This window comes from Notolepis coatsorum (assembly GCF_963971535.1).
Source record: "Notolepis coatsorum genome assembly, chromosome: 15".
NCBI lineage: Eukaryota > Metazoa > Chordata > Actinopteri > Aulopiformes > Paralepididae > Notolepis > Notolepis coatsorum.
This window is the reverse complement of record NC_140179.1, coordinates 71,144,758-71,159,406: the sequence shown is the minus strand read 5'-3', so window position 1 is coordinate 71,159,406 and position 14,649 is coordinate 71,144,758. Positions and strand designations below refer to the sequence as shown.

Genomic DNA, 14,649 nt, shown 5'->3' with positions numbered 1-14,649 from the left:
GCTCACAGTGGACCCTCCCCAACAGGGCTAGTTTGGCACTCAGCCCAGTGGTTACTGGTTTCATAATAACCAGAATTCCAAGATGGAAAGGTGGAATAAAAAAACAGAAAACAGCTCCCCTCACTTCCATTCATTACAAACCACACCCTTTTAAAAAAGGCATATCATTCTGGGCTCTGAGCTCACAGCCCATTCAATAAATTACATCACACTGATCCGACATGCATAAAGTAAAAGTAGTGACGTTTAAGCAGCGATTCTCCAATACATATAGTCCCCGACTAAGGATTTCTATAGTCGACTTTGATTGGCCAAAATTTGCCGATAGTAGACTACCCCCCTGAATGGGGGGGGGGGGTCATTCCATTTCAGCTGTGGGGGGTGCTTAATGTCTGAAGGAGTCGACTGAAGGCTTCTTGTCCTCTGCGATTGCATGCAATTGGTCCACTGATACATCTTGATATGTCTAGTGTGTGAAAACCTCTTTCAGTGCCTCTGTGCCCGTTTTCTTAGGCAGTTAGCCGCGCTGGTATGTGCACCATTAGCATTAGCCACGCTTCTAGGTCTCTTTGCTTTTGGAAAGAATGATTTATAATAAAACATTATTTCTTTTACATTCGACTATGGCTCCTTTCAATGGATTATTCGACTAATCGAGGTCAGCTGTAATTTTAACTATGCATCTTTTGACCACTTTTATATTTTTATTAGTATTAAAACAATTTAAAAATGTTTTTATTATTATTATTTAAACAACAAATGTATGTTTATTTTGCAGCAATTCTTTGTTGTTGCCAACTTGCCGCCATCTTTAGTGTTACAGATTTCCCCATTCAAAACTACCACAGTGATCCTTCTCATGTTATAGTCGGTGGTCTCTGGATGTGATGCATATTGAATGCACAGTGCAGAGTTGCAATTCAACAGAATTGACATGAAATGGGGATGTTTTAACCAAAAAAGAATTTTACATATCGCTGCTGTCGGGACAAAACCTCATAACTCCATTTTTTGAATTTTTTTTTTATTATATAAATCAACTCCGTAGATCATCCTCCATATGTGTGTGTGGGTTTTACAAAGTTTAAACAATGGGAAAGCATTAAACCGATCATCTGTCTAAACCTCCTAACTCTATTCACCCTCAAATCTGTGTTAGTTTTTTTCATCTGCTGAAAAGTTGGGTTTTTGGAGTTATGAGGTTTTGTCCCGACAGCAGCGATATGCAAATATATCGATATGTGACACCACTTATCGATATCACGCAGTTATCGATAAGTGGTCTCAGCCTTAAAAAACCCCGGATGGAAACCATGTAAAAATGGATTTCACAAAGGTTAATGAGGTGAGAAATGTACAGGGGTGTAAAAAGTACCCAGAAATTATACTTAAAGGGGAACTCCAACATTTTGGGAAATTAGCTTATTTAACATCTTCCCTGGAGTTAGACAAGAAGATACATACCTTTTTTGTCTCTGTGCGTGCATTTTAGCTTTGGGAATAGACGCTCCGTTAGCATAGCTTAGCTTCATCACTGGAAGTGGGGGAGGGTTAGAGCCTTACAGTGCCTTACAGTGTATTGCAAGGTCTGACATTGACCAAACTTGATATGCATGACCTTGGTGGGCTCTAGGTCAACTCCTGAAAAGGGGGTCAATGTCAGACTTTGCAATCAAAAGTTAGGGGGCTAATAACCCGTGCCATAATTTCAGTGCGCCCCTAACTTTTGATTGCAAGGTCTGACATTGACCCCCTTTTCAGGAGTTGACCTAGAGCCCACCAAGGTCATGCATATCAAGTTTGGTCAATGTCAGACCTTGCAATACACTGTAAGGCACTGTAAGGCTCTAACCCTCCCCCACTTCCAGTGATGAAGCTAAGCTATGCTAACGGAGCGTCTATTCCCAAAGCTAAAATGCACGCACAGAGACAAAAAAGGTATGTATCTTCTTGTCTAACTCCAGGGAAGATGTTAAATAAGCTAATTTCCCAAAATGTTGGAGTTCCCCTTTAAGTGAAAGTATGGGTACCGTCTCAAAATCGTACTCAAGTAAAAGTCAGAGTATCTGGCTAAAAACACACTAAAAGTAAAAAAGTAAGTCAAAGGGTTTCTACTTTTAAATGTACTTAAGTACTAAAAAGTAATTTTTTTTTAATTCCGGGGCAATGAAATGTTCCGTTTCGTCCTCTTCATCACTCGTACTATCGTATGTGGCCATCTTCTGTAGCTTGTCACTCTGACTGTATATTCTTCCGATAGCAGGTGTTTAATCAAAGATCCCCGCTTTCTAGTATTGCACAAGGACCAATCAGCATGGGTATGGGTGGGTTAATTGTCCATTGATGGGGATTTGATTGGCCGTTTTTAAATAAAGTGCGGCCGCAGGATTAATAACGTTAGTTCGACCAGAGAAACAAATATACTAATAAAAATGTTTGGACCTGCGAGATATGTACTTTGTACAAGGCAACATCAGGCTTGACTTAAAACATTACCTTAATAACTTAGTGAAACTAAATGTAACAAATTAACACAGATATAAATGTACTGAATTGTTATTTATTTCTTATTACCGTACTTTTCGGACTATAAGCAGCGGCTTTTCCCCCCATTTTTCGACCCTGCGGCTTATATAACGGTGCGGCTTATATGTGGACAAAACCCGAAAATCGAAATATAGCTTTTTTTACTGCATTGAAATGTTATTTATCTGTTCCCTTATTTACTTCATACAACTTGTAAATGAGTTAATTCTTGTTATTTGTCCGACAGTATTGTGTCCCAATGGGAGTCATTCTCTGTAGAGGTGGGAACTTAAAGGATAACTCCACTATTTTGGGAAATTAGCTTATTTAACATCTTCCCTGGAGTTAGACAAGAAGATGCATACCTTTTTTGTCTCTGTGCGTGCATTTTAGCTTTGGGAATAGATGCTCCGTTAGCATAGCTTAGCTTCATCACTGGAAGTGAGGCAGGACAGTAGCCTTACAGTGCCTTACAGTGTATTGCAAGGTCTGACATTGACCAACCTTGATATGCATGACCTTGGTGGGCTCTAGGTCAACTCCTGAAAAGGGGGTCAATGTCAGACCTTGCAATCAAAAGTTAGGGGCGCACTGAAATTATGGCAAGGGTTATTAGCCCCCTAACTTTTGATTGCAAAGTCTGACATTGACCCCCTTTTCAGGAGTTGACCTAGAGCCCACCAAGGTCATGCATATCAAGTTTGGTCAATGTCAGACCTTGCAATACACTGTAAGGCACTGTAAGGCTACTGTCCTGCCTCACTTCCAGTGATGAAGCTAAGCTATGCTAACGGAGCATCTATTCCCAAAGCTAAAATGCACGCACAGAGACAAAAAAGGTATGCATCTTCTTGTCTAACTCCAGGGAAGATGTTAAATAAGCTAATTTCCCAAAATAGTGGAGTTATCCTTTAAAGCTCAATATAAGAACGGCTATGCACCACCACCCACAGAATCAGGAAAGAGCAATCAATCTGTCAATCCTTTCTGTGTCCGGGCCGGGTGAAGTTTCCTGTGTTGAGTCAAATTAAGCCGCAGGCTCCACTCCTTACATATGGTAATTAAACATTCAAACACATGCGGTTTATAGTCCAGTGCGGCTTATATATGTACACATCATTCAATTTAGCTGCTGCGGCTTATAGTCAGGTGCGGCTTATAGTGCGAAAAGTACAGTATATAAAAAAAGACAATTTTTTTTTTTACCGACACCCGATCTAGCTATTTCAGTGAATATCAGCCGATACCGATCGCTGGCCGATACCGATCGGGGCATCCCTAATAAACTACTCTAATAAAAGGAAGTTGATGCATTATAACTACAAGCTGTGCCAATGGGACGAAAACACAACAGTTCCAGCCTCCTAAAGTAGGCGGGAGCTTTACACACGGGTGCTGCCCTCGTTAACAGAGTCTCACACTAATTGTTTTATGCTGAATCCACAGGTCAGAAAACATTCAAATTGAGCTGAAAGGGCGTATCGAGAGTATCTAGAGCATCTAGCTTCTGTATTGTGACGTATTTCAGAGTGAAACAGCCAAGCCAATGCCTTGTGAAGCTCACGTGACACATTGCAAGTAGTGAGAATAATTTGGTTAGCGTCCCTTTTTAAAAAGGGCTCCACTCTCCACCTATATGTATTCCAGTACCCAGATCGGTTCCAAAACTCTTATAGGATATATTGGTCCTTTTCAACAATTTAATGTAGGTCTCCGAGATCCCCTAAACATGTCTTTTTCTTTGCTGAAAACCCCCAACAAAAACACTAGCATAACCTCTCCGTTTCAGTCCTGTTCTCAATGCCTGTAATGAACGAGCTGCTTTTATCGTACAAATATGATAATTATAATTAACCCTTTCTCTGCCACGCTTATATCCATCCTAAACCATTCCCTGCCAGCTCTATTTGTCTATGGAGATGTTCACCTACTTTGCTGGGCTATAACTTTTTAAATTGTATTGCTAAATTGACATTACTATGGCCCATTCAACATCGATTAGCTATTGTTCAGGGTGTAGGAACGTTTTACTTTTTCATTCACACATTCATACTAAAATACCGTCCAGAGTATAAATATGTTTTTATCGTTTTCTGCAGTAATTCATAGAACGTGAGTTAGCCATTTATGCATATATTACATCATCAAATGCAGTTTGCTAGCGATTGTCAGATTAAAAATTTCAATTGTACAAGGTCCTAAACGTCATGACTTATCATCTGCTGGTGACCGGAGGGGGGGGGGGGGGGGGGGGGGGGGGGGGTGGTTTATAATGCAATGACCGACGTTAAATGAATCATGTAGTATGGGTGATATATTGATCATAGCAGTTTGTATGGATAATAATAATCAAAAACGCTGAAACTCACCGCAGCTTCCTCTTACCGTTGGGTGATCAGCGTGGAGCAAAAAGTTCGCTATTATGGGATGTTGATCTAGATGAACCATTTCCGGGTTGTATAATACATATACGTCCAAATAACGTTTATTGAGTTATGGCAACCGATCGATTATCCAGTGTGTCGAGATGGAGCCCCGGGAGCGATAGCGAGTGGCGGACGGAATAGGGGGGACACCAAGCACGTCCGGCCCCACTTCCGGTTGGCCGATCGGCCACCAGGTGGCGATATTGAACCGTTGGAGTTGAGTGGAGATCCACAGCACCCGATGCTGGCAATCAAAGTGTTAAAAATGTCAGAATCGGACTTCCGGTTTGCGACGTTCTGGTGAGCAGCCACATGAAAGAGCTCCCGGTCAATGAATATCAAAAAAAGGAAGTAAAACAATTCAAAACGAAATAAAAAAAGATTCGAGGACAAAAGAAAGAAGGAAGAATGAACACGAGGACAAATGAAAGGAAAGCAACCCCAGATGAAGTAAATACACCGATGGAAAAGACTCAACACGAGGCAATGATGCAACAGGTAGAACAAGCTAGCGGGACGCAGAATGTCAGTGCAGAGAAGCTACAGACTAACATACGAACTAGCTTACAAGCCAACATAGAAGCTAACCAGGCCACCACGCAGATTGGATTAGGAGCAATGCAGAGGATACAGTGTAACACTGAAAAATCCAACGGAGGTGACAATGAAGCGTCGGAGCTATGTAGAAATAAAGAAAATTCAGAAAAAGAAAGGAACCAGGTCCCAACGGCGTGCGGGAGGCGGCGCGAGGAGGATGGAAGGTGCCGGGAGGGGAAGGAGAGAGGCCCATCGCCTAGGCCTACGCTGACCTATAGGGTTGTCACGATACCAACATTTTTGTTTCGATACCATACCAATATGAATTGAATTCCTCAAAATCAGGGAAACACTCTCAGATCTCATTATTGTTCTTTATTTTAAAATACAACAATGAACAATGATCAGAATAAATAAATAAAATTAAAAGCAATGGCATTCAAAATGCTGGAGAACTTTTTTTGCACTCAAAACAGTTGCTGTACAAGGTTTCTGAGCCCAGCTTTCTCAACTGTATATATATTGAAACTTGGTCCATACAGATGAACTCTGCAACTGCCCTGTTGATCCTTTTATCATCTTTGGACTAATTTGTGTACTTAATATGCTGCTCAAAAAAAAGCAGAGGTTAGGTTACTTCTGAGTGTGGGGAGTCACTCTGAGCCAAATGCAGCAGACTTCTGTAGTTAAAATAAATTCAAGGGGTAGAAAAAGTATGGTTGTATTATTATACATTTGTCATAGCAGAGGGCCTAATTAGTTTGAGATACCATAACCTAGAGAACATTTTGATGAGTGAGACTGATTATAGCCTATCATAATCTAGAACTAGGTTATGTCATATTGTAGGCTGTTTAACAAAAATAAAATAGATTTCCGTTGTCTTTATAGTACAGTATGTATGAACCATTAATGGGCAATTGTCAAATGTCTCTGTATAAATCACGTTTGTGACTTAAGCCATAGAAATGAGATGCACGTGTGCATCAATTAATTTCTGTTGTGGGTAGGCAACAGGGGATGCTGTTGTGTTTACTAGCTTTCAGCACGGCAGTTTAGGCTGTGTATAGCTTATTATTGGGCTTTTCCATTTATTTTCTATTCTTGCGAATAGCATTGTGGACATTTTCTAATGCTCGTATAAGTCACGAGAGCTAGCATAGCTCGTCCAACGAATGTTGGCATCAATGGCATGACTACAGTACTGATAGGAGCTACTGTAGCACGTAACGTTAGTTATCACAACCATCGGCAATCGCAGTGAGGATCTTTATTGATTAACGTTAGCTAGCTAGCTTTAACTAGAATTATAGTTCACTAGCTATATAAGCTAACGTTAGCAGAGTTTATTCTATGCAAAATGTGCTGGCTAGCTAACGTTAATCAATAAAGATCCTCACTGCGATTGCCGATGGTTATGATAACCAACTAATTGCAGTGAGGATCTTTATTGATTAACGTTAGCTAGCTAGCACATTTTGCATAGAATAAACTCGGCTAACGTTAGCTTATATAGCTAGCAAACTATAATTCTAGTTAAAGCTAGCTAGCTAACGTTAATCAATAAAGATCCTCACTAGGGATGCCCCCCGGACCCCGGTTCTAAACGGGAACCGGTACTAAATTAGAAAAGACCGGAGTATTGATAAGCTCCGACGTTATCGGTACTGCTATCGATACTCTAGAAATTATTATGAGTTTTTTTTTGAGGAATTTAAACGTTGCGAACTATCTCTCCTCTCTCTGTCTGTCTCTGCACGAGAAGCGAGCCGCAGCGAGCCATTATTACACACACTCCTCGTGACTCACACATACACAGTCATACACATACGGGTACTTAACTTAAGCAAGGTGCTGTCCGCGGCTCCGTGCTGAAGTGCGACACAGACAGCTCTGCCTCTGCATGCGCTAATCATGGCGGATAGAGCGAAGCGCTCGAAAGTATGGATATACTTTACAAGAGTCGATGCCGACAACGCACGTTGCCACAAGTGCAACAAAACATTTGCCAGTAAGGGAGGCAATACGAGCAATTTATCAAAACATCTGTTGGCAAAACATAATATTAGTGTGCAGAAATGCACCGTTTTCAACTGCTTTGCTCGCAGTGTTCCATCTCCATCCACGTCCACTGCAGGTAAGCCAAGATACGGAGTTGCCTATAGGCTAATAACGAATTATTACAAATAAGCTAATAAATAAAATATAATTGCTTAGCTAATTGTTTAGCTACAAATACTACAATCTAAAAACTTTTTATAGATCGTCAGGCTGAGGCTTCAGCCACCATGTCCCAGCCCAGTGAGCTCACACATCCTCCCTCTACCACCACCGGTCCCAGCCAACAAGCCCAAAGTCCTTTCACCCTAGCAGCTAGAGAGGAAGGATGACAGAGGATAGGGTGAACGAGTGTCACAGGGTGTGACAAAGTTTGTTGTCAAAGGCCTGCAGTGCACCCGTTCTCTACAGTGGAGTCCAAGGGCTTTAGGTAACAACTAATCATTCAGTGTATAGGCCTTTAGCCTATTATCTAGCTCCCCAGAAAAAAGATGAGGCGAAAACTGCGATAAACCTTATATTCACAGCGCTATAAAATGACAAACCAACCGATGGATTTTTATTTTCTTTAAGCCATTATGAAGGCACGGTTTATGCACTCAAGTGACAATGAGAATGGACAGATAGCAATACTATGAAGTATATATATAGCCGTTAGAAAGTACATCGGTTTGTTGACAACGCTCGGTCCTCTGGACTATAAATCGCCGCGGGACTTTGGTCGCCAAAGTGTTAAGCAGTATCGATAAAATCTAGGGCTGACCTTCGAAGCTTTTTTTGGCAATCGAAGCTTCGGGGCAGAGCTTCGGTTTTAATTCGAAGCTTCGGAAAAAAAATTATAATATACCGCTATATATATATTTTTTTTAATCTTATGTTGTGGGACTTGTACAGCACTTGTAAACTTTGTTGTTTTTAAATGTGCTCTATAAATAAAGTGGATTGGATTAATTAATTAAGTAGCCCCTTTCGTGACTGTGACACAGCCAACAAGGTTTCACTCGGCTGCGCTGCCTGGGTGCAGTGGGGCTGCTCTCACAGCCAACGACATGACATTACATAATTATGTTGCAACCTTCGTCTATCAAGCAAACAATTATATTATATTTAATTTATAATTTATAATTTATAATTATATCAGACAAATGCACCTACAAAAGCAGATTACAATTAAATTAGCCAACTTGGTAACACATTAGTCATAGCAGCATAGGCATAGCCTTATTAATGTTGTGTGGCGTCGCCGTCGTGTACAACTCCAAGGGATATTTCCTTGGAGAGATCAATTTTTTTACACTTCGATTTTTTTTTATATGTTCGAACGAAGCTTCGAAGTATTTAAGACAGCCCTAATAAAATCCTAACGATACCCATCCCTAATCCTCACTGCGATTGCCGATGGTTGTGATAACTAATGTTACGTGCTACAGTAGCTCCTATCAGTACTGTAGTCATGCCATTGATGCCAACATTCGTTGGACGAGCTATGCTAGCTCTCGTGACTAGTTTGTTGTTCTTTATTCCAGAAGGTTACTTCCGGTAAACTAGCACAACGTCATCACTGACAGCAGCGCTGTGCTCCAATAGGAAGGCATTCGCATGCATAGATGAATAAATAATTTTTTTTATAAAATAGTTTTCCAAACGCAGTTTATGCCGTGACAAATAAGACTCTTGACTTGACTTGATACGATACTATCGCGATACTTGTGTCACGATACGATAGTATTGCGATACTAAATATATCGCAATATGCGGAGTATTGCGGGGGGACATTTAATTTTTTTTTATCAAATTTAATTTATTACCTTTATTCAACTGCAAAGTAAAACTTTGTCAACATGTTTTATCTAATAAAATAAAGTCTGTTCATCTCACTTCAATCGTTTTTATTGCAGAACATGGTATTTTCTCAAGCAGACAGATGTAAACACTGTAATCAGTGTTGCATGTACCCGACAAACTGAACTGTTTGTATTACAATACAGTCATATTCCAACTTAACTGAATGCACATGCGTGTGTGGACTACTGTACTATTACAGGTATTGAAATGAACAATGCAACTTCCTTATACAAAAAAAAATGAATAATTAAATATCGATACTTGGCATCCCTGTATCGATACAGTATCGCCACGCAAAGTATCGCGATACTACTACGTATGGATTTTTTCCCCCACCCCTAACTGCTATATGTTTGATGTTGTTTAAAGTGTTGTCTAAATGTTGTATGTCTAAATGTCAATAAAAATGTAAGTTAAAAAAATATATATATATATATATATTTCAGAAACATTATTTTAGAGGGGTGGCGCAGCGGACATTGTGCTCGTCACCAACGCAAGAGACACCGGTATCGAATCCGGCTGTCAGCGTTGCCTCCGGCTTGGGCCGGCCGTCATACTGACTCAATTGGGGGAGGGAAGGGAAGTCGATGGGTGGTAGTCTGGTCGTTGTGAACAGCGACTCCTACAGGTCGGTTGGGGCGCCTGCACAGCAGAGACAGGAAAATGGCGGGGGCAGTGTGAGCCTCCTACACGTTACTCCTCGCCAAATGAGTCCGGGCTGTGGACACATGGGGCTTCTATCCTCCCTACAACCAGCCAGTGGGGGGCACATGCGAGCAACGATCAAGACAGGGGAGAATTGGCACAGCTAAATTGGGATGGGAGAAAAATAGAAAAAGGGAGAAAAAGTTTATACAAAAAAAAGAAACATTTTAGGTTCAACTTAAAATTCAATGTAGAAAAGCAAAAATGTACACACACACCAGCCACCATCTTGTACATTTGATCAAAATATCTTCATGCGCACGTAACTATGGCAATAGTGGTTCTGGCTCATAATAATGGCTCATTTCAAGAGGGGGGGGGGGTTCTTATTTTATTTACCAGGTTGCCACTTGCCAGGTACCCAGGTGGGGTATCTCCCGGGCCTTTCTGTGTGGAGTTTGTTCTCCCCGTGCTCGCAAGGGTTTATCCCTTAAAAATTTAAATGGAAAAACATGCAGAACAGATTGCTAACGCTGTCACAAGAGCACTTGGATTGGTCCCCGGGTGCGGCCCCACACTGCAATCCATGTCTGCTCCTGGCTGCCCTTGGGGGGGGGGATGGGTCAAGCGCAGAGATGACATTTCAACGGCAACCCAAAAAATGAATGCGTGTCCCCAGCTGTCGCCCTTCTCGCATGTGTGTGTTCCCTGAATGATGATGAAGCAATGTGCTACAAATAAAGACTTCAAAGTCCAGTTTCATTCACTCATTTTCATTTCATATTTCACTTTGGGGTGTAGATGACTACTGGTGTACCTAATGTCCTACACTTGGGGGTGTAGACGACCACTTTGCAGTGTTCCTAATGTCCTACACTTGGGTGTAGACGACCACTTCGCAACCAACTTCTCACCATGACAAAATAACTAAACTCAAACCTAAACCCACGAGACGAAACGGCAGTTTTGTTTTGCTCCGACAAGGTTTATTTTGACAGCTGTGACGGGAGTGAGAAATATACCACTTCCACTGTTGGAGCAGTCAAAAGCTTTATCAGAAGCCTGTAATCACAAACTGAATGCCTGAGTGTCAGATTTCACACAAAAAAAAAAGGTACTCTGCTGTAGCTTACAGTAAGCATCAAACAAACCACACGTGTGCCTGGTTGTATGCCATTCGTTCTCCCACCCTCCCTCTCTTTCTCTCTCTCTCACACACACACACACTCGCATGTGTGTAGTGGCATGTGTGTCTGACACGCATTCCTCTTCCTGGAGAAGTATTTCCTCAATAAAGAGACCCAGCCCAGTAGGAAAACAGCCTGATCCCCAAACCAGGATTAGGCCTGTAATAATGATCCCGTCGTATTCCATCCTAATTTACACACTGATTTGATTAAAATATTGCAATATTTTCTTTAGCATTTCGTTTTCCAATACAAATTACAATGTGGCGTTTCTTTTCCTCTCGTCTTTATCTTCCATCAAAATGGTCTATTTTCTTCTCTATACTTTCTGGGTGAGACCAGTAGCTCTATACGTCGTCACCGTCGGTCCACAAAACTTTCCCCACCGACTAGCGGCCACAGGGGTTTTGCCCTATGAGGCTCAAGAGGTAGAGCAGTCGTCTGGTAATCAGAAGGTTCCCGGTTTGATTCTGGCTCCTCCCGGCAGCATGTCAAAGTAGTCCATGAGCAAGACGCTTAAACCCTAACCCACTTAACCCGATGGGCAGGTTGGCACCTTGCCGCCTGTGCTTTAAATATGAGAGTGAACAGGTGAATAATAATGAGACATAAGTTGTAAAGCGCTTTGGATAAAAGCGCTATATAAATGCATCCTTTACCATTTATGTGAATTCAGTTCATTCATGCCAATTGGCTAAAAGGGGGCATGGCAATGGGATTTACTTATAGTAAAAAGGTCACAGGTATTGTGAATTTGCGTTAGTTTTATACTGCACTATAAAGTGTTATTTTTTTGTGTGCCTATATATCACGCATCAAAATCCCTACCTTTGTATGGATCCATGTCATGACTGCATACCTTCTTCTTCGATATAGCCTTCCTCGAAAGTTAAAACACAATAGTCTTTTTGAGGTTTTCTATGCTGTAGCCGTCATTCAACATCTCCCATTACCTTGATTTTCAATCTGTATCATCCAAAATCTGTTCTTACCCAAATTCCTTTGATTTAGCTGTAATACTGCTGCAATGTTGCTATACCACCATACAATTATATTTAGGCCGATGGGATAAAACAGAATTTAGTTGACATACTGTATAGCCTGCCTTCAAAAGGACCTAGCACAACAAATCATCAGCTGGACACAACAATTGAAAACCTTAGTTGGGATCGGCACAGCACATCAAATATGGGAAAACAGGCATTACGACTTTTTTCTAAGTGATTGATTGAACAGTCAACACTCCTCTCCATATTTGGAATTGGGAAGACAATGTACTTTCTGAACCGACTGGATGGAGTGTTAAACTCAAACCCTGCTGTCACATCTATTTGTGTGTGTGTGTGTGTGTGTGTGTGTGTGTGTGTGTGTGTGTGTATGTGTGTGTGTATGTGTGTGTGTGTGGCACAACCACATGTATAACTGTCTACACCTCACAATAGACTGAAACTACTACTCAAAAGGCAGCTATGTTATCTTAAACTAAACAAACAGTAGTATAGCGACTAGCGAGGGGACCTCAACTTGACTAGTTGTTTTAACAGGCATGAGAGGACAAGGGTGTATTAAACACACACGGGAATGGCCATTCACACAACTTCATTCATCATGTAGCATTATATAGGACATGATGTAATATCTGAGACCATGCATAAAATTATCTGATTACCTTCTGATTACCTTCAGATTAGTCCGCCCCCCCCCCCCCCCCCCCCCCCCCATTAGGGGAAAAGCAGCTGGTGCAAACTAGTATACAAAGCAAAAGAAACACATCATCTCCCATGCTATCCGATATACAAATCCGTACAATTCTAACTTTATTAGGCTCATTTATACGTTGGACAAAAGAACTGTTGGCTCAATAATAACAGGTTTGATATCTGGATTCAGAAACCTGTTTTCGGTGCAGATGAAATGTATGCAGCTGATATTAAGCGGGAAACCTTCAAAGCTCCACCGTTAGAGACGAGGCCAGTATTTAGTATTATATTGTACTGGCTTCAGTTCACAGTCACACTTGCAAGGAGGTTTTAAATTTTAATGACAAGCGTTGTCGATCAGTCAAGTGAAGCTTGTCCGAATTTAAAACAAATATGTCACATCATGACGTGAGATAATGCATCGCTTAAAATTATCAGCCAAAGTAGTTGTCGGAATGAACAGAGCTTTCAAATCTCGACAAATCGAACGAGCATTTAGCAGATGAGGTTGTTGGTGACTATTTAAAAAAAAACTGGGGGCTACAACAACAAACGCACTCAACTGCGACGAGCTCCCGTGAACATGTCAAATAAAATACAATTGTTAAAACCTTCGAAAACAAGCAGTCGAAAGTAGCTTCTTAGCCCCTTTCGTGACTGATGCACCGAGTGAATCCCTTGCTCCTCCATAATAATTAACTCCGAAGAACTGCTCCTCCGCGAAACGCTCGTTGCACCAAGTATCGCAGTGAGGTTTCAAATGTACTCACAGTTGCACGAGGGTCTCGGACAGAGAAACGCATTGATTTGAAAGCTCGGCGTTGCTAATAAACATTTGAAATATATTTTTATAAACTGGTCAACACTGCTTTATTTTGGGCATTGGGTGCCTTATGCGCATGCGCTGTGATGCGCATCAGGCAGCTAAAGCAGTGTTGACCAGTTTATACAAATATATTTAAAATGTGTATTAGCAACGCCGAGCTTTCAAACCAATGCGTTTCTCTGTCCGAGACCCTCGTGCAACTGTGAGTACCTTTGAAACCTCACTGCGATACGTTTCGCGGAGGAACCAGTTCTTCAGAGTTAATTATTATGGAGGAGCAATCACGAAAGAAGGGGCTCCAAACAAACAAACGGCTCTCACCCTGCTGCTCGACGAGCGGCTCCTGTTGGAGACCGGAGGAGGGGGAGGCGGCAGCTCCTCGTCGCTGGAGAAAGTGTCCTGCACGGCGGCGGCGCGGCTCCTCTGGTTCTGCACGGTGAGGTGCTTCAGGTACAGCCGCACGTACACGTCCTTGGCCGGCTGTCCGCCCGCAGGCAGCTCCACGTTGTTGGCCAGCAGCTCGGTCTTCAGCTTCTCCTTGGTGAGCACCGACGGGTCCTCCAGGTACTCCGGCATGATGAGGATGGTGATGGCTGTGTGGTGAGACTAGAGATCTCGCAGGTCTCGATAATATAACAAAACAAAAGTATTTCGTCCTGGGAGGAGGATCTAGATCTGACCGGCTAACCACCACCAGTCCAGCGCCTCTTATCGGATTTGATTCGCACTATTACTAGACACACACACTGCCGTTTTAATGAATGCGTTTTTTTTAGCAAACGGAACCTCAACCTTGTTGTTGGGACTCTGTTCCTCTTCCGGGGGCGCTCTGGTTGAATGGAGAAGTGGAAAAAACGACCACGAATAAAATGTCAACCACCAAATGCGCTCATGTG

At 41.9% G+C, this 14,649-nt stretch overlaps 1 protein-coding gene across 1 annotated transcript in view; it reads right to left on the bottom strand.

Annotated features, from left to right (window-relative positions):
- tmpoa (thymopoietin a) overlaps positions 1-14,649 on the bottom strand; it is a 90,451-nt gene extending 75,802 nt beyond the window's left edge. Inside the window, exon 1 of the mRNA XM_084330055.1 lies at positions 14,075-14,649. Within this exon, the coding sequence (XP_084186181.1) occupies positions 14,075-14,329 (255 nt within the window). The 5' untranslated portion in view covers positions 14,330-14,649. The remainder of the gene's footprint in view (positions 1-14,074) is intronic.